Here is an 18,408-nt window from a genome sequence, read left to right on the forward strand (position 1 = left end):
TGAGAGGAGTTTTTATCTCAATTTACGTGAAATGAATTTATGAAAAATTTTCACTACTCTACCAAACGGAGTCTAAAAAGGCCATACTACAAGCAAAATAGATTTTATTTTTTACTTTTTGGGCCAGACAAATAAATTAGATAATCAAATATTCGCCTATCAACTGGGAGTTAAAATAAATTTTTCGTCCTTTAAACTGAGAGCAAGGAGCAATGTTCTTTTCACACTATAACCTGTACGGACTCTGTGGAATGCTCTCACATGACATGCAATAAAACAGGACAAGCCATTATTTTATCCATTGTTTATGAATCAAAATCTGGACTGGACGAATAAATCTTCGGCAAAATGATTTTTTTTGGGACGAATCAAGGATAACTTACTTTAAGGCTCCACTCCTCGCAGAATCACCAGAAAAAAATTGTGGACGACAATTATTGATCCATTAGAGACATTATTTTAATGGACTCACAATGCGCTAAATTAGATAATTTCATGGATAGAATGATATATCCCTCTGAAACTAAATGACAGAAACTTCAGAGTTCAGATACTGAGAGAACTTCTGCAGAATTATATAATATCCACATGTGGTGTCAGGAATCAAGATTATGCTTCTCCAGCGTAATCCTTATTCCTTAAAGTACTCACATTTCATTGGCCTTTGAATAAGATAAACGCTAGTACTCAAATCAAAAGAGAACCAGAACTTTAAAAGAGAGAGGTACTACTTTGTGTAATGGGGCTGACGAGGCGGGGCTTATAAACAAGTAAAGAAGCATATATGATATCTTACAAAAAGTGCTTTTTGAGGGTGTGTGTATAAAATTAAGCGAAAGTAAAACACAGAAAATGGTAATATAATGGAGGAGTCAGGAGGTTAAGGCGCATGTTGAAATGGGATTAGTGTTTCTAACACCAAAAGAAGACAGCGAAAAGCAGGAGAAGGTGGTAATATTATCTCAAACAAAGCAAATTTGGCAAATAGACTGGGGACATACCTATGAATTAGCCCGTGAAGGTCTAAGCAGATATGTCCAAAAGCAGATTAGTAGTGGATTTCTAAAAGACATCACACAAGTGTGGTTCCACAGACAACACTAAAGAAACAAGTGAAACCTGCACCTATCATCGTACCCACTATACTGTCCCATGAAAGAAATGAAGAAATCAAAGCAATGGCATTGGCATGGAGCCAGCTTTTTCTTCTTCTTCTTTTTTACTGTTTTTTTAAGCTTTAACAGAAGGATGAGTTTCGTGTGGCTGTGGGGTTGAGGGAGAAACAAGGGCACGTGAAGGAGTGTCACGGCAGTGAGAGACAGGTTGATGTTTCCGCCGCTTAGAGCAGTTGGGAGTTCCCAAGAAGCCTTTCCTCATCTCCACAATGGTCCCCCCCACTAATCCCAGGTTTCAGATCTCTTATATTTTAATTATCTGCATTAAACATATGCGTCTAATCCTTTGTCCGCTTCTATATCGTACTCAATGCACATGTGTTTATATATATAGAAAACCTCACCAAGACCCAGTTATGTTAGAATTAGGAGCATCAGAAGTATTAATGGTTATGTTGGTGATCAACGTTTAACAGCAGAAAGTATACTTCAGCAGCCGAGGTTCTTTAGCACTGATGTCAAAATTCAGCTTGTAGTTTAATAAGCATTACAGCAACCTTTTCCCCATTTTTGAGCGAAAATTGAACTAATTAAATTATAAGCCCAAACTCTGAAATGATCTCATCTTTGTCCCAAGTCACCTGAATGGAAGGCCCACTACGTAAGCTGAAGGCCCATGTAGAGCACAGAGAGCCTAAGTTGACCCCTTTATCAATGAGGTTACAATCAATTCCAATCGTGACCCTTGGAAATAGAATGAAGTTGTTTGCTCCGACGAACAACGGATCAGATGGACTTGTATGGTTTTGATTATAAAAAGACGAGTAATAATAACATCGATGTCAAGAGATTAGGCTAGTTCAGTAAGATGAAACTTTCTGGCTCTGTAATGATATATACATGACAGAATCGGCTTGAAGAAGTCAGGCAAATTTGTTTCATCAGGCCAGCCAAGATTAACTGTAACCTACCTTACCCAACTTACCCAACGGCTCGATTCATACAAGTGGCTCTAGTTATATATGTGTCTCACTTATTTAAATTTGTTGGACGCACCTTTCAAAGATGGTAACCATCAAGTTCTAGACTTTATCTGTTGCTTTGAAGATGCACATGCTTTTGTAATCTGTATGTGTTACCTGACAATTCTTATATAGAGAATTGTCAAACTTGAGCTTCGTATCTTTCCACTATGTTTAAAACACCCTTATTCCATTCATTCTGAGCTCTAAAACAGCCTTTTATGTATTGGTTATGGAGGAGTTTTGCAGAAGAAAACAGAGCACGAAGGGAATCTCAGCAGAGAATCAATTATCGAAACAACTTCTCGTCAGATTTAAGTCTTCCCACTTGTGGTGGTTTTTAAGACTAATCGTGATAGAGTTTTGGAGGAGCTTGAAATTATAGAAATCAAAGTGAAAGTGACGTGTAATTGGGGATAAAGAAGGAGTCAACAAGATTACTTGGTGCTGCTGCTTTCTTCTCTCGGGAAGGCGGCAGGGGGGCCAAAAGCACAAGTTTGGCCAAAAGAACGTCGCCGTTTTCCAATTGGCTGCCTGCGATGTATCCACCCCCATAACCTCCATCTTTTCCACATTTTCTAATTATTTGTTTTTATTTTTTTCAAAAGAAAGTAGAAACGTACTATATGCCTTTTCTCTTTTCTTTCTAACAAAACATTTGCCGCACCCACCAAGCATTTGTTCTTTTGGTATAATTCAATATATTCTCACATTACTTTGGGCTTAAAACTAATTTGTATTGGAATAAAAGCGTTAAAGTTAAAACTTTTTCAACAAATACGTTTTCTAAAATTTGAACTTGTGTTATTATTCTTGCAAGTGACACTGCTTACCAGCTGAATCAACAACTTATTAGTAGCCTCTAAGCACTTGTTTTAATTAGCAGTTGTATCAAATTAATTAAAAGTCTCAAATTCAGTTTCAAAACACTTTAAATATTTTGTTGTAGAGTTTTGTCCTCCTTTTATTTCTTCTTTAACTTAATTCAAACTAGTCTTTTTTTTTATTTTTTGCCATCCTTAATTCAAATTAGTCTGGATCCCTAGTTACTTCTCAAATTAATCCCAGATAGGCCTGAGATACCCAACACTCAATACAAAGAAAATAAATAAATAAATAAATAAGAAAAAAAAAAAAGGAATATTGGGCGTCCGCCATGCCGTGTGCATGTAACCGTCATTGCTCGTCATTTTGCATCTTCGTCACCATGTTCTCGGATCTCACTTATGCTTTTGGATTTTCGAATTCACCTTTGATAGTGTGGCCACGATTCACTTCTCGTATACGACTTTTACTCCTTGATATAAGAATTAAAATAACTAAATCAGTTAAAAAAATTAGTTAAAATAATTCTTTATAATAAATAAATATTATCTTTTTTAAAATATTCTTATTAATTATATGTATTAGAATGAAAATCTTTTAATATGTGTAATTATTATAGGGACTACTTTAAGAAAAACTAAAAAATATAAGAGACAAGATAAATTAAAATTTTATGTTTACAACCAAATTGAATCTCTAACTAGCTTTATGTTTAGGATCGAGGATAATATTTTGGAGTAACAGAAAAACGATAGAAATCAAAGTCCAACCACCCTCTCTTCTCCTATCCAAACTTTCTCACAGAGGTGTTTTTATTTATTTTGTAAGCGCAGGTATATTTCTTAAGAAACTAATTTCTTCTTTTGATAAGATGCTTTTGGTATGTTGATGAATATTACTAGGCTCAACCCAAGATATTGCTGAACAAACGTAAACGGCAAGTAGTTTGCACTACTAACCACAGTTCAATCGTCGTTTTGCCTCGCAAAGTCAAAGGAAGACCAATTTTTCCCCACGAAAACGGTGGAATTGTTGTTACTTGATTTATTATATATATATAAAAAAAAAATTTCCCCACTTTCTTGACTTGTTAGTGAGTTTTTCCTTAATTCTAACAAGTAACATATAAGGCAAAGCAGGCAAAGGAGGCCCAATTGGGTAGAAGTGCTCTCAACTTTTTTTTTTTTTCCTTTTTGGTTACCAGTTCGCAGTGAGTAAATAAAATAATATTCCCTATGTCTCAGATGGTTCATGTTGTATTTTGTAGTAATATACATATTTCAATATTAAATAAAAGTTATCCAGGTCGAAAACGCATAAGAGCATGGGTTTCATGGTATTTTATCCCATAATTACAAAAAAAAAAAATAATGTGTCGTATAGTAATATTAAAAGATGTAGGGACGATTTTTAAGCCCATCATTTAAGTTATGGTCAAGTAGTGTGTAGAAAAATGTGAAATAATTATTATAATACTAAAGTAGCTGGCCAAGTCGAATATTCAAAGATCATGTGTGCTGAAGTTGAATAGTGTTAAATCTAATAGTAGTGGTGGTCGAAGACCATATTTAATTTCAATCGGGAACGGGGTTGATGAACTGCAAATTAAATAAATAAATATGGATAAGTCTCGTTGGAATTGAGGTGTTAGATGGTGACTTATCTGTTGTTCACCGAAATATTTCTTCAACCACATTATTTTAAAAATCAATTCTGTACAGACTGGCGGTTAAAAAAAAATTATGTAGAGACTGCCTATAGAATAACCATTTCATTATTTTCATTAATATACTTCTATAATTAACATATCCTTTTATATTTTAGTTAACAGAAAGTTTTATTAATTAGAAGGTCATAATAAATTTTATGGTATTGGAGCATATTCATATACCGGTCCTAATTAGACCCAATGATTATTTGAGGAGATTAAGGAAGTAAGTTAAGTTGGTTATTTATAATAAATAAGTGTTGTTATTCCTAAAATAGCCTTACTAATAAGTATTGGTTAAAACTATCATTATTAGAAGGATTATCTTGCATAAATGAGACAAAATGGATTGGGTCTTATAATTAGACCAAATAAAAAGTCAAAGTTTATAATAAGGACAGGAGTAAAATATAGGAGAGTGCACCGAAATGAAAATAAGTTTAATTAAAGTTGCATATAAATACACTGTGATTCATCTAAACATAGCGGTTAGCGGTGCCATTGGAACGTCTTGTTATTGACCTAGCATATTCTATTCAAGACAATCTTATTTATAGTATTGTTATGCACCAAATATGAGTATCCTCAGTAAGAATTCAAAACCTGGTTTGATTTAGATGAAAACTAAAAAGAAAACACAAAAAAATAAGAAGAAAATTTAAATATGAATTGTTGTACTGCAAGATACTAGCTCCTCTATTGAGAATGAAAGTGATGAAAGGCTAACAAAAAACATTAAACATGATCGTGTGAGGTTTCAATTAGTTTTTTAAAAATTATTTTATGAAATTCAAAATAAGTATGTGAAAAGAGTTTAATTTTGACTTGTGTGAAAATATTTTTTTAAAGTACGTTTACAAACATCCCAAAGAATAATATATAAAATGTTCTGCCATAACTCCATTTTTTGTGCCCGCTCCATAACTCCAACAAACAATATTACTCTTTATAAAAAGTAGAATTTTATTCAAATAAATATTCTCAAAATATAAATAAGAGAGTAGCATACCATGTTTTACTGGGATCTGTCTTTTAGGGGCGAAGACAACGACGTTAACGGAGAATCCACGGAATATTCGAGAGGGGGTTTAGTTTAGTAAGTGTACCTGCCGAAACCAAACGAGGCCCAAGTAGGTCCAAAATCGGAAGCGGGTCAGCACACCGACCAGCCGAGTCAGTCCAAGTAAGCAGCACGCCCTTCATGTTCAACAAAATCATCCAGCCGTCAAACTAGTCAGTTTTTCCCAATCACATCCCTAAATCATAGTAATAAGCAGTACTATAGTAGTAATCTCCTTTTCTTCGTCCACAAACCTCGTGTGTCAATTATGTCCAACCTCTCCCTCCACATCTTGCACTTTTCAACGGTCAACCTTCCCCTATTCAACCTTCTCCCTCCCGCTCGCTTTGACCATCATCTTCCCCGCCCCTTCCTCTTACTCTCTTCTTCTATATATAAAACCACAGCAAGTGGGTTTCCCTCACATCTTTCTACCTATCTAATCTCCCAAACCAAAAACAAACAGATTTCTTCTGCTTCTACTCGAAGATAAATACGCTATAAAAATGGTTTTGTCGTGGTCCAGAAAACGAGTTTTTCGCCGTGCCCGCAAAGGAAACGCCGCCGCCGGAGACTTGGACGTCGATGTCGAGGTTGTTGTTCCCACCCACTTCCGGTGTCCGATTACCCTGGACTTGATGAGAGATCCGGTGACCTTATCCACCGGAATCACCTACGACAGGGACAGCATCGAGAAGTGGGTCGAGTCTGGAAACCGGACGTGCCCCGTCACCAATCAGCCTTTGATTAGCTTCGACATGATTCCTAACCACGCCATACGTAGGATGATCCAAGACTGGTGCGTCGAGCATCGTTCCCACGGTATCGAGAGAATCCCCACGCCGAGAATCCCGGTCACGCAGTACGAGGTTTCCGAGATCTGTACCAAAATAATGTCGGCAACTCAACGCGGAGACGACAGCAAGTGCCAGCAGTTGGTGGATAAGATAAAGATCTGGGGCCGAGAAAGCGAGAGGAACAAGAAGTGTATCGTTCAAAACGGGGCTGCCACTGCATTAGCCAACGCCTTCAGTTCTTTTTCAAACGCTTCGATTGAGAAAAACGTAGGCCTTTTAAAGGATATTCTGGGGATCTTAACATGGGTTCTTCCAAAGGGGCAAGAGGGTTATGCTCAAATTCAAACTCAGTCATTGCTGAGTTCTGAAGCGTCTTTACGTTGCATGGTTTGGTTCCTTAACAGCAAAGACCTCTCGTCAAGGCAAAACGCAGCTTTAGTTCTGAAGCAAGTACCTATAGAGCCATTGGCAAAAACTGAAGGTGCGATCGAAGCCTTAGTCAAGATGATCAAGGAGCCCGTAGGTCCTCCTGCAACAAAAGCAAGCCTGAAAGCAATTTTCCAGATCGTTTCCTCATCAAATGAGAAAGAGAGAATCATCAAAAGATGTGCGGAACTAGGCCTAGTTACGTTGTTGCTCGAAGCACTTGTGGACGGAGGTAGAGGGATATGTGAAAAGGCTTTGGGAGTTTTGGATTGTATATGTGATTACGACGAAGGGAAGGAAGTGGCAAAGGCCAATATGTTAACTTTGCCTCTTGTAGTGAAGAAGATATTGAGGGTTTCAGGGTTGGCTTCTGATTTTGGAGTGTCAATTCTTTGGAAACTTTGTGACAAGATGGATGAAGATACGGTGAAGGAGGCACTTCAAGCGGGTGCGTTTCAGAAGGTTCTGGTTTTGTTGCAGGTTGGGTGCGAAGAGAGGACGAAGGGAAAAGCCACTGATTTGTTGAAGTTGCTGAATGCTTACAAGAACACAGTGGAGTGTGTTGATTCGTCATTGGATTTGAAGCACCTTAAGAAGCCCTTTTGATCTACCCCATTCATCCTCACTTAGCTTTGTTTAGTTTTCTGTATAGATTCATCAGAGAAACACTGTACAAATTTGCGACACACATAGATATTCAAAGAATCATTCCATTAAAGTTTTGGAATTCAATTTTGGAAGTTTGGGAATTTTGAGATATACATGATCTGGTGCTACAATTTTGCTTCCTTTTTAACGCTTCATCGTGTTTTTAATTAATTTCCATATGCTAAATAGAAAGATCAGATTTGAATTGAATGATCATAATCAAATTCATTGTCGTCGTTTGGTAATCTTGATAACAACGATGATTTATTATCCACACCCTTGCCTTCAGAATTTGGAACAACGTTCGGTGTTTAAGTGTTTTAATTAATAATTTCTTTCTTTAATTAGTTTCTCAACGTTATGATCTCGACAAAGACCTATTTCGACTTTCGAGGGTGTTTTTAGTGATATGCTTAAGCTATATTTGAAACTTTGACTAAAGAGTCTTAGAGATAAGGTTGAGGAGAGACACATAAGTTTTTGTTATTAGCTGTTTCCCACAAAATATTCTAACTGCCCCTCCACATGATAAATGATTGCAAGAATTTATGTCAATTTCTCTTATCATTCGATCGAGCCAGTCCACTTTGGTGGCTTCATAAATCACAATAGTCTTAAATCAGTGTAGGAAAATAGTCGTTGAAATTATGGATTGTCATGTCAAATTAAAACTAACGTTTCTGACTCAAATGATGAAGATGCTTCATCGTTAAGAGTTATAAACAGAGGTAACTCTTGAGAGTAGTTAATGATATCAGATTTCACGCTCGGATTGCCTCAGGGAACAGATGCACACGACAAAGCAATTTTATTAAAATGCAGAATAATAGTAATTTTATTAAAATTGTTAGTTTAAAACGTTAACCAGATCTTATGAAATCACAAAATCTAAATTATTAAATTAAATTCAAACAGTTTTTGAAATAGAATAACAAGTTGCCGGTCGAAGTAACACATAAATAGTCCCCCTCGTACTCATCATATTCATAAAATGAATTAATATCGGGCTTATTAAAATTTTAACATTGTGAAAAAGTTTTCAGGTTTTCCAGCAACCTATTAGTTGCATATATACAATTTTAAAAAATTAATTATGCTCATAATCCTAATTCTCATTATTAATTCCGTATAAGTCGTAATGAGCAGCCAATGAATGAGAAGGAAAAAATTCTAACTGCTGAAACAATCTCTGAAGAGTCTGAACAGATATTGAAAAAGTAAACAGAAATAATACCATAACACGTTGACTCAATATTCCATATCTCAAGTCTTTAGTTCCACACAACCAGTACATTTTGAGGTGGAAACAACTCAGATTGAGGAAACACCGAACATGTATTTTATTGAAATTGAAAAAATATATATAAAGCAGTATATAGACATTATATGACAATACGTTGAAACATTTCACAGTGATTACAGTACTCACGAATTTAAAATGAAAATTAAAGAGTAACAAAAAAATTTTGAAAAATAATGACAAAACGACAACATCAAAACAGAAAACGACAAACAAACCCAAGCAAAACAAACCCCAATGGGCACAGATCCCAAGCTCGTCTTCCTTCAAGGGAAATAGTGATTGTGCCAAAACGCATTGGACTGACCCACGTCCCCAAACGGCAGCGTTTCATCGGCACCACCATTCATCATGTCCATATACCACTGCTGCTTCGGCATGGCGTCTCCGCCGGCCACCTCCATCCCATCCACCTGCTCCACCTTCGCCTTATCTCGGCTCCTCGCTGCCGCATCAGCAGCCGCAATGGCCGCCACGTCGGTCGCCCTCTGACTCTGAGCCCTCTTGTCCAGCGTCTCCATTCTCCGATTCACGTCCTTCAGATTCTGCTCGACCAGCCACGCCAAATCGTTGAGATCGATCATCGTCATATTATGCAGAACTTTCCCTGCACTGAGATACTGATACATGATCTGAGTCATCTCCTTCTCCCTGTTGTCCTTCCTCTGCTTCTTCAACTGCTCCTTCGCCTTCAGAATCCTCTGCTTCAGAAACCCTTCCTGGTTCACCATCTTCTTGCTCTGCTCCAGCTCCGGCATCCTCCTGAACTTAGAAAGCACGCGCTGGACCCCAAACGGCGACGGCCAAACTCCGGCTGAGAATCGTACGGACTGTAGACTATCGCACAGGCCTCGATTCCGCAGAGAGTGGTGAGTTCGTCGATCTTCTTGATCAGACCCTTCTTTCTTTTCTTGTATGTGGCTTTTCTAGCAGAATCGTTCGCTATGAACGCGAGCTTCACCTTCTTTCTAGTCATGGCAGTGTGTGACTAGAAAAGCTAATGAAGAGAAATATGGAAACAGAAAAAAGTTTCTGTTGTGTGCAATTCTTACCCCAAACAGTGTATGGTATTTATAGTCCAACTTGGTGGGGTGGAAAATAATATTTTAGTAATTCATTCATTGTATTAATTAGGCAGTAATTACTATTTTAGATACTTTGTACATTGTAACCCATATGCGACATGATTAAGTCCTACACGTTACAATTTTTGAAAATACGTGTAAATTTCTTTTTTAAAAAAAGGGACTATAAATGAAGCATGCATGTTAACATGTGTAGGAAAATGGATGGAGAATATCGAGAATCTGGGAATTTGATATGGGAGATATGCAACATGAATGATGAGTTAATGAGAATGGTGGCAGGTTTCATTCACAAAAATCACTAGATGGATATGTAATTGTGTGTGTAAAGATAGTTTTGACACGACAACTGTACATCGATAATTCCCCGACAACCTGTAAATCTTATCGTAAGCTTGTATTATAGGCACATTTTAAAGTATTTTAGTGTTTTTCTTGGAATTAGCCATGAGAAGGTGATTTTATATTGTACTACCTCCTGTACTTAATATAAGAATTTGTTTGATTTTTATTTTGATCATAATCCATTTTGTTTCTCATATTTATTTTTTTCAAGGTGGTTCTTGTAATAACGGTAGTTCTAACCAATACACTTGATTAGCGAGGATATTTTAGAAAAGATAACATTCATTTATTACGAATAACTAAACCAACTAATTTTTTTTAACCTACTCAAATTAGTCAACAAGTTCTTATATTAAGTACCGAAGATAATACCTTATAAATATGAGACCAGTTTTATTTTATAAAACATAAAAAGTATTTTAAGTCGATATATATAAACAGTTATTCAATAGTTCAGATTCGAGTATTATTATATCCAGTCAATTCAATTAGGAGTTGCTTTGCCAATATTTTTTTTTTTAATCAGCCGATATTCAAACTCCTATGTTACTTAGGTCCTTTTCACTCAATCGATATTTTGATTATGAAGAGGATATCCATAGTTAACTAAGCCTCAAAGTTAGAAATAATTATCACTAATATTCATTTAACCAAAGAAATAATGGCTATCCAAATGTATGAAAGAGTCTTTTGCAATCAATTCAAAATATGTAAGAATATTATACACACAGTGGATTAGAATGTCATACTCATCTTTTTGCACTTTGCAGTGTTAATAATGGTCGATAGCGTATATATATGCAGTCAAATCAGGAACATGTAAATCGTGAATACGAGCGCATAATTTATTTTGGTCAATAAATATGAGAATCTTATTAAATGGGAAATCCTTACTAACGAATATTGCAAAATATGTAAAAGAAGGAAATGTAATTAATTAGTAAGATTTTTTTGTAAGGATTAACATGATGCCATCATTCAGTAACGGCAGATATTTTCATTTACGAGTAAACTAAAACTATAATTATTTTTTATGATATAAAAACAGTAGTAATTGTTAAAAAATAAACTATTCACGAAAATACTAACATAATTGGTTATTATTTGATTTATGGAACAACAAAATAAGGAGATATTTTTTAAAGTTGTATATATCATTAGATTTTGCATCACATACATACAATAAAATGTTTGTATTTTTGTAAAAAAAAATTATATAATACATTATTGGAATTTTGAACAAAATAATCGAAGCTTTTTAAAGGGCGTAAAATCTTTAGTCCCACCAAAGATTTTGGAAATCATCAATGGCATACATATCTGCTGTGTGAGAGGCTTTAAGAAGGTAGTAGTGTTCACAGACCGTGTAACAGCCATTAGTTTGTAATTTATAGTTGCAGTTGTGACCATCTTTTTAAGGATACAATTGACGATGCTAGAATGTTAATTCTTAAGGATTGGCAAGTTGATTTCACTACTCCCTCCGTTCTTTATTATAGAGACATTTGATGCTTATGGTATGTTTCTATATACAAGAGACACTTAAAAGTTGTCTCTATTTTTGTGTTGATTTTCTATTTTACCCATATTTATTGTCTCCAACTCACACACTTTTCCTTCCCACTTCTCTTTCTTTTAATAATTTGCCATTGTTCTCTCTCATGCTCTCTCTCCTTATTAATGAGGGCATTTTGGAAAAAAATTATACTTTTTACATATTAATTGTTCTCAACTAATTTTAACTTTTTTTTCGATCAATGTAATTCGGTTATTCGTTTCTTATAATAAGAAACGGATGGAGTATATTAAAAGGGAAAACAACTCTGTTGCTGACCATTTAACTAGGGCAGCTCACATATTATAGGGGAACTTTGTATCTTTGATTCACCATCTTTTATACAATAGGCGGTCGCTAATGAGAGAGCTTAGATAGGCCTTCTTTTTTGCTTTCTTTTTTATTCTGGTTTTGACCCTCTGTTGTAATTTTTACTATGTTTATACAGTATCCAGTTTGCAGTTAAAAAAAGAGCGTAAAATCTGAAATTAGTTAAATTGTAGGTCCTAGACCCATCGAATTTAAAATAATAATAAAAGACATTGAATTGAAAGAATAAATAAGTAAAAAGATTGTACTGATGATTTTTTTGTTAATTTTTATGCAGTTATTCTTAAGATATATTTATTGGTTTTTGAAAGCTGCATTGAATTTTAATTAATTATTGTTTTCCATCAAGAGTTTTAATTAATACTCCCTCCGTTCCTTATTATAAGAGACAAATAACCAATTACGTTGAAAAAAAATAGTTAAAATTAGTTGAGGACAATTAATGTGTAAAAAATATAATATTTTTTTTCTAATAATGCCCCCATTAATAAGGAGAGAGAGTATGAGAGGAAACAATTAAATTATTAAAAGAAAAAAGAGTGGGAGGGAGAGAGTGAGTAAGTTGGAGACAAAATAAATATAGGTAAAATAGAAAATCAATACAAAAAAATAGAAACAACTTTTAAGTATCTCTTATATATGGAAATATGTCATAAATATCAAATGTCTTATAATAAGAAACGGAGGGAGTAACATCGAGTTGAGTTAGACAAAGTTTTGAGTTTTGGCCCAAAAACAAAGAGGGGCAGAAGAGGGGCAGGCTTTAGAGCACTGTATTATTTTTTTTGGGCTAAGCACGTGCATTAATATTATTAGACACTGAATGTGTATACTTCTTCTAATAAAAATTTAAATCTTAATTCATGAGGAACCAGCTCTTTTGGTAGACATAAACCTTTTAGTTGCATTTGTTAAATTAATGAGAAATTTTTCTTGTTACAAATTAATGAGAAATTGAGAACAAGCATAGAAATCTTCATTTATTATGGGCTCGAATGGGCCGGCACTTGGGGACCAAGAGGCCCAAGATAGACATATTCCTATGTATTTTATTTAAAAAATTCACAAACTATTGAATATTGGAATTAAAACTTTCATAATTAAAAAAATAAATTATAAAAATTTTCAAAATTGAACTATTATTATCAAATAATTTTTAATTTTTAAGAAATTTGCTCAAAATTTTTAAATTATAATTTTTTTAAAAAGAAAGTACTACCTCCAAAATTTTAATATATTTTACTTTTTAAATTTATAATTTTTTTTAAACTATCCATATTAATTGGATATATAAAAAATTTCATAAAAAATAATTTCAATGTAAATATTTTATTTTAGTTGTTTATCTTATACATTTTAAATATACCTAGCATATATTTTCTGAAGTTTGAGTATTTTATTTCAGAGAAATAAACATGAATTACGTCAACTTTGGACTCATCCGCAGAAAACCCTCCATCATCTGTCGTCCTCTCTTCTCTCTCTGCTCTCCTTCTTCCTCCTCCTCCTGAAAAGTTTCCCTCCCGCCTTCTTCTTCTGCAGAGCATTAGTGAGTAGCTACACCTACACCTACCGAGCTTGCTAAAGCTCCATTCTTTGCCCTTCATCTTCACCCATTCTACCTTTGACTGAGCATATCGTCTTTCTTTAATTCGTCAAATTTCGCCCCTAATGCCTTTGTGCATTGCTCCTCTCCTTCTTCCTCTTAGCAGACAACAATGGAGGCTTCTGTTTCCGCCATTGACGCAACTGGTACCAATAAAAGTGATAAAGGCCAAAATGGCGTTTTGCCAAGGCACACCTACGTTTGAGCCTGGGTGAGTAAATGCCAGGTAGTGTGAACTCATAGAGCTGACATATTTGCTTAATTGCTCATAGCAAAGTCATGAATGATAATAATGTATGAAATGTTGATGATGGGTAACAAGACTCCAGGATTGTAATTGATGGTATAATAGTTAGCATTTGTTGGGATTTGGTATTCTCCTTTCAAACGAAATGTTTCTCGTGCAAACGCCTTAATGTTCACTAACGTCTCTCATTGATATTCGTCTGAATAATCCCGAAATTCAGGTTACTTTGAATAAAAAATGAACTCAATGCGTTGGCCTTTTCTGCCATGGTCTAACTTTGCTGATAAAATCAATATAAATCACAAGATGCTTTTTGCCAATTTTCATTTATGGCTCATGAATGATGAAGTTTCACTCTTGTATTCTCTGATTTATAAAAATATATAATTCATAGAATGGCACACTCCGTAGTTTATACAATCTCTCCAAGGAAGGGTAATATTTTTGGTCTAAAGATGAAACTGAATTCTGCTAGCGACAAATTCCTTTTGAGCAATGAAGCAGATTAGTCTCATTGATCTGTGAACACCTGTCCTGCATATTTACTGGAAAATGTGAAAAGTGGATTAGCTTAGGCGCCTTGATTTCATCAATAGAGCCTCTATTCACCGGACACCTCAGTCAGTCATTCCTCAGTTACAAAATGAACTGGCTATAGGAAAGCAAGAATTGTATCTCAAATTACTTTCTAGGATTGCCTCTCTTTTCCTTCTCTTCTATGCCCTTTCTTGGATAATCAAATTCGTCAAATTGGATCTGGAGTTCTCCTCAAGTGTCCTTTGTCTTTAAGATTGTAAATTAATTTTCCATTTGAAATTGCAAGATGAAAAAGATGAGTGCTTCTTCCTCTAAAAAGGAGGACAAGGTAAAGTGATTGGTTGCCTCTGTGTTCCTGGTGTCAATTTAAGCAGTATAAAGCAAATATGTCTTTACCTTCTGCATCTTTTAGTTATAATCTTCAACATTTTCCTTTTCCCAATTTTCTATATAGAGGGTTAGAAGAATAGATTCTTTATTTGAGTGGGATTAGATCCCTTAACCCTCCAGGTAAATGGGTTGTTACAAAGTTGTTTCTTCTCATTAAAAACTTATGGAGGAAAAACTCTTTCTGGGCTTGGAAAATCATCATTGAAGTAAAATAATGTCAAAATTTTTCTTTAACATGCTGCCAAATTGATTAATAGTCTACCAGAATCTGATTCTTAGTTGTCTATCCTATAAAATCGAGATTCATCTGAAAAAGGAAGGGAAGTAAAAATGATGTTGGATGCAACAAAACTGTATGACTTTTCAGAAGCAGATAGAAAATTCATACGTTTGTTCCACACGTAAATATTTCCTACTATCGAAAAAGTCTTTAGTCCTTTTGTTGTTTCGAAATTGGTTAAATCCGTTAAATACAACCATTTTTTTCTCTACTGCTGATTTGTCGCGTTTCAACGAACTTTCTCGAGTGACGAAAAAAAGAATTATTGAAATTAGTCGCTTTCAATTAAATACTTCTTGGCCATATGTGATGTTGAATTTGATTTTCAACTTCCAATGATCTCTATGCTCTTTCTCTCATCTCTATTGATTTCCTTGTATAATGTTTATTTTATCATGATTATTGACATCATACTGTAACAAATAATCCTATGGACTTACCATATGTTAAACATCTCATCATATTGCTCTTTAGAGCGGCATGCATATCTTCTCACTCTGATTTTGTTTAAATCCTGGAGCTGGAACACGAGATTGAACTAACTAATTTCCCAAACTGCTTTATGAATGTTCCAGCTTATCTAATTACTTGTTCTCCCCTGCAGATAGTATCCGGTGGCTTTGGCATTTAATGACATTCAAACATATACAGAAACGGAACCAACTTTAATAGCTCAAACAAGCAAATATATACAGAGGTTTATTAAGGGAAACAAATTATATAAATGAAACGAGTGATGGAAATTGATTGTATCAATTGTGTTAGGCCTTCAATTCAGAATAGGTTGCCTTTATTAGTTGTTGGTCCTAAGGGATCTCAATGTTGACAGGAGACAAAGTAAAGTTGTACATAATGATTTGAAATGTAAATTTAGTACTTTCTGAGCACAAGACCCCAGCCTTTGAGCAGGACTTTGATTTCTAGGAGGAAAATGGAAATAGAAAGAACCTGGATTAACCCAAAAAAAAAGAAAAAGAAAAATAATGATGAGATAGACATTAGTGTCTTTCTATAACTTCCACTGTAAATTGACATGGTTCCATATGCAGGTTGAACAAGTGGCCCAACGTAGAGTCAACAAGCCCAGGTGGCTCGGGCCTATTCTGAAACAAACCTTCTTTGATTCTTGTGCAGCTCATCCTATGTACAAGAATGAACTTAACAAATACTGTATGACCTGCAACAAATCTGCTTGCCAATATTGTGTGTCTTTTGGTATTCATCGATGCCACAAAATGCTTAGCATTTATAAACATGTTTACAAATATGTTGTTGCCATGGCTGCTGTTGAAAAGCATATTGACTGTTCACAGATTCAGGTAATACATCCTACTTGCCTTGAGTATTCTAGCTAAACTTTACAAGTATTGATCCAATTCTTGTGTAGTAGACTTGATTTATCTCAAGTGAGTATTGTTATTTGTTAATAAAAGCTTACTCTTCATGTCATTTGACCTTAGTGTGATGGTGTGAAAGATAGTAGTGAGCAATTAGCATTCACTATGATGGTGGCATGTAAATTTAAAACAAATATAATACGGATCTGATACTTTGCTAATAGTATTACAGAGCTTCAAGTAAATATTCTTTCCTGGCGGTCCTTCCCAGCATTATTTTCTCATCGTGCTGTTCTCTTACAGTCTTACTTTCCATATGAGCGGAAAAACCGGGTCAGTTGGTGACAATTAGTAAAAGAGAATCCCATCAGTCAATACTCTGAACTGCATTATTTTCTGGCAATAAGTACAACCTAGTTTTTAGCTCTTGAGCGGTGTCAGGCATGTATGTCTATACCACACTTGGGACCAGTTTGTTTAAGATTTAAAAAAGTGATTTTAGTCAGGCAGAACATGAGAAAATTGTTGTGAGCACGAGGAAGTTGTTGGTAGAACTTAATGTAAACACGAGAGGTGCGTTGGAAAAGGCTTATTTTGATAAGCTATTTAAAATAGCTTATCGAAAAAGGATAAAAATAGATTTTTTTTTCCCAACAAAATCTTTATGATTAGCTTAATGTTCTTTCAACAACCCAAGTGTTAAGCTTAACTAAATCACCTTTTGTTTTTTTAATTTTGAACAAACTGGCTCTTAATCCCTTGCTTCTTTTGGTTATGTTTCAAAGGCGAATTACTGATTTAAACAGAGAAGTGAGTCTTAACGTGTTCAATTGCTCTGTTTTTAATATTGATACCTTTTCCTGATGGCAGACCTACAAATGCAACAAACGATTGGTTATTGCTCTGAATCCTCTTCCACATGGCGGTTTGGCAACAGATACTGGACTATTATGTGAGATCTGTGGTAGGAGGGTGACTCACCCTCATCTGTATCGTTACTGCTCCATTTCATGCAAGGTGCGACAAGGCCTTGACAATCACTTGCAAATTTACCCCTTCTCTTCACCCCCTCGGTCATTATTTTGAACTTTATCACTAGCATACTTGTTATTATCTCTTAATCTAAACTTTCAGGTTCAAGCTGTTTTAAGGAAGCCCAATGAATCACTCCCTCCCTTCATTACCATCCAGCGTCCTTCTAAGGGAAAGAAAGAGAAAGCCTCTGAGCCCCAGAAGCCTATAAACAAAAGAAAGGGAACACCCCGTAGGGCTCCCTTCTTCTAAAAGCCTCAACCCTCAAGTTGATGATGATTATATATATTGTTATATAATGTAGACAGGATTGGAAGTAATTACACACCATCAAGTTTATGTCATCAGGACAATTGATCTGTTTAGTCTTGTTTAACTTAATTTGTGTGCTGAGTATGGTGATGATCTCTGCATAGCTGCATAACTAGCTCTGTTTTCTCATGGTGATTAGACGGTTCTTGCAACAAACATTTTGTGAATTAACCATGTGATTGTTTGAGACTGAGATGATCTGAAAGTCTTCGACTTTCAGCAATTGTAGTGGAAAATCTGTCGAGAAGAAATCAACGAATTTAAATTTGTTTTCTATTGCGGTATCCAGAGCGTGTGGTCCGAAGACCTCGCAGGCTTCACAAGATTGTTTGATAATCCCAGATCAAGACACAAGTACAAGATCAGATAAAAGGAGCCTCTATCATGAAAATTTATATAATGCTCGGATATTCTTTATTATTCATCCAGCCGTAGAATTTAACAGGCTAAA

The 18,408-nt window shown here is 35.0% G+C and overlaps 2 protein-coding genes and 1 pseudogene across 4 annotated transcripts; 2 read left to right on the forward strand and 1 right to left on the reverse strand.

Annotated features, from left to right (window-relative positions):
- The first annotated feature begins 6,181 nt into the window (after nt 1-6,181).
- LOC114740685 (U-box domain-containing protein 21) lies at nt 6,182-7,702 on the forward strand. Its single transcript, XM_028928888.1, has one exon. It carries the CDS (start codon nt 6,237-6,239, stop codon nt 7,557-7,559), a length of 1,323 nt encoding a protein of 440 aa, XP_028784721.1. The 5' UTR covers nt 6,182-6,236; the 3' UTR covers nt 7,560-7,702.
- Nucleotides 7,703-9,121: 1,419 nt separating this feature from the next.
- On the reverse strand, nt 9,122-9,877 carry LOC114740686 (agamous-like MADS-box protein AGL80; annotated as a pseudogene).
- A 3,994-nt stretch (nt 9,878-13,871) lies between these two features.
- LOC114740703 (uncharacterized) lies at nt 13,872-17,914 on the forward strand. Of its 3 annotated transcripts, none has more exons than XM_028928914.1 (4): nt 13,872-14,033; nt 16,326-16,595; nt 17,484-17,630; nt 17,748-17,914. In XM_028928914.1, exons 2-4 carry the CDS (start codon nt 16,419-16,421, stop codon nt 17,895-17,897), a joined length of 474 nt encoding a protein of 157 aa, XP_028784747.1. In that variant the 5' UTR covers nt 13,872-14,033; nt 16,326-16,418; the 3' UTR covers nt 17,898-17,914. The 3 variants fall into 3 exon arrangements, 2 of the variants coding, with proteins under 2 accessions (XP_028784747.1, XP_028784746.1); XR_003739708.1 differs by lacking the exon at nt 13,872-14,033 and adding an exon at nt 16,917-17,058 and having other exon boundaries at nt 15,887-16,595; XM_028928913.1 differs by lacking the exon at nt 13,872-14,033 and having other exon boundaries at nt 15,887-16,595.
- Nucleotides 17,915-18,408: the final 494 nt, after the last annotated feature.

This window comes from Neltuma alba, unplaced genomic scaffold (assembly GCF_004799145.2).
Source record: "Neltuma alba isolate B1F8T4 unplaced genomic scaffold, ASM479914v2 tig00003186_pilon, whole genome shotgun sequence".
In the NCBI taxonomy this organism is placed as follows: Eukaryota; Viridiplantae; Streptophyta; class Magnoliopsida; order Fabales; family Fabaceae; genus Neltuma; species Neltuma alba.

Bases quoted from the DNA above. Each gene is read 5' to 3' on its own strand.
- LOC114740685 (XM_028928888.1), top strand. From the start codon at position 6,237: ATGGTTTTGTCGTGGTCCAGAAAACGAGTTTTTCGCCGTGCCCGCAAA.
- LOC114740703 (XM_028928913.1), top strand. From the start codon at position 16,320: ATGCAGGTTGAACAAGTGGCCCAACGTAGAGTCAACAAGCCCAGGTGG. The intron at 16,596-17,483 runs GTAATACATCCT...TCCTGATGGCAG, and splicing joins TTGACTGTTCACAGATTCAG to ACCTACAAATGCAACAAACG. The intron at 17,631-17,747 runs GTGCGACAAGGC...CTAAACTTTCAG, and splicing joins ACTGCTCCATTTCATGCAAG to GTTCAAGCTGTTTTAAGGAA.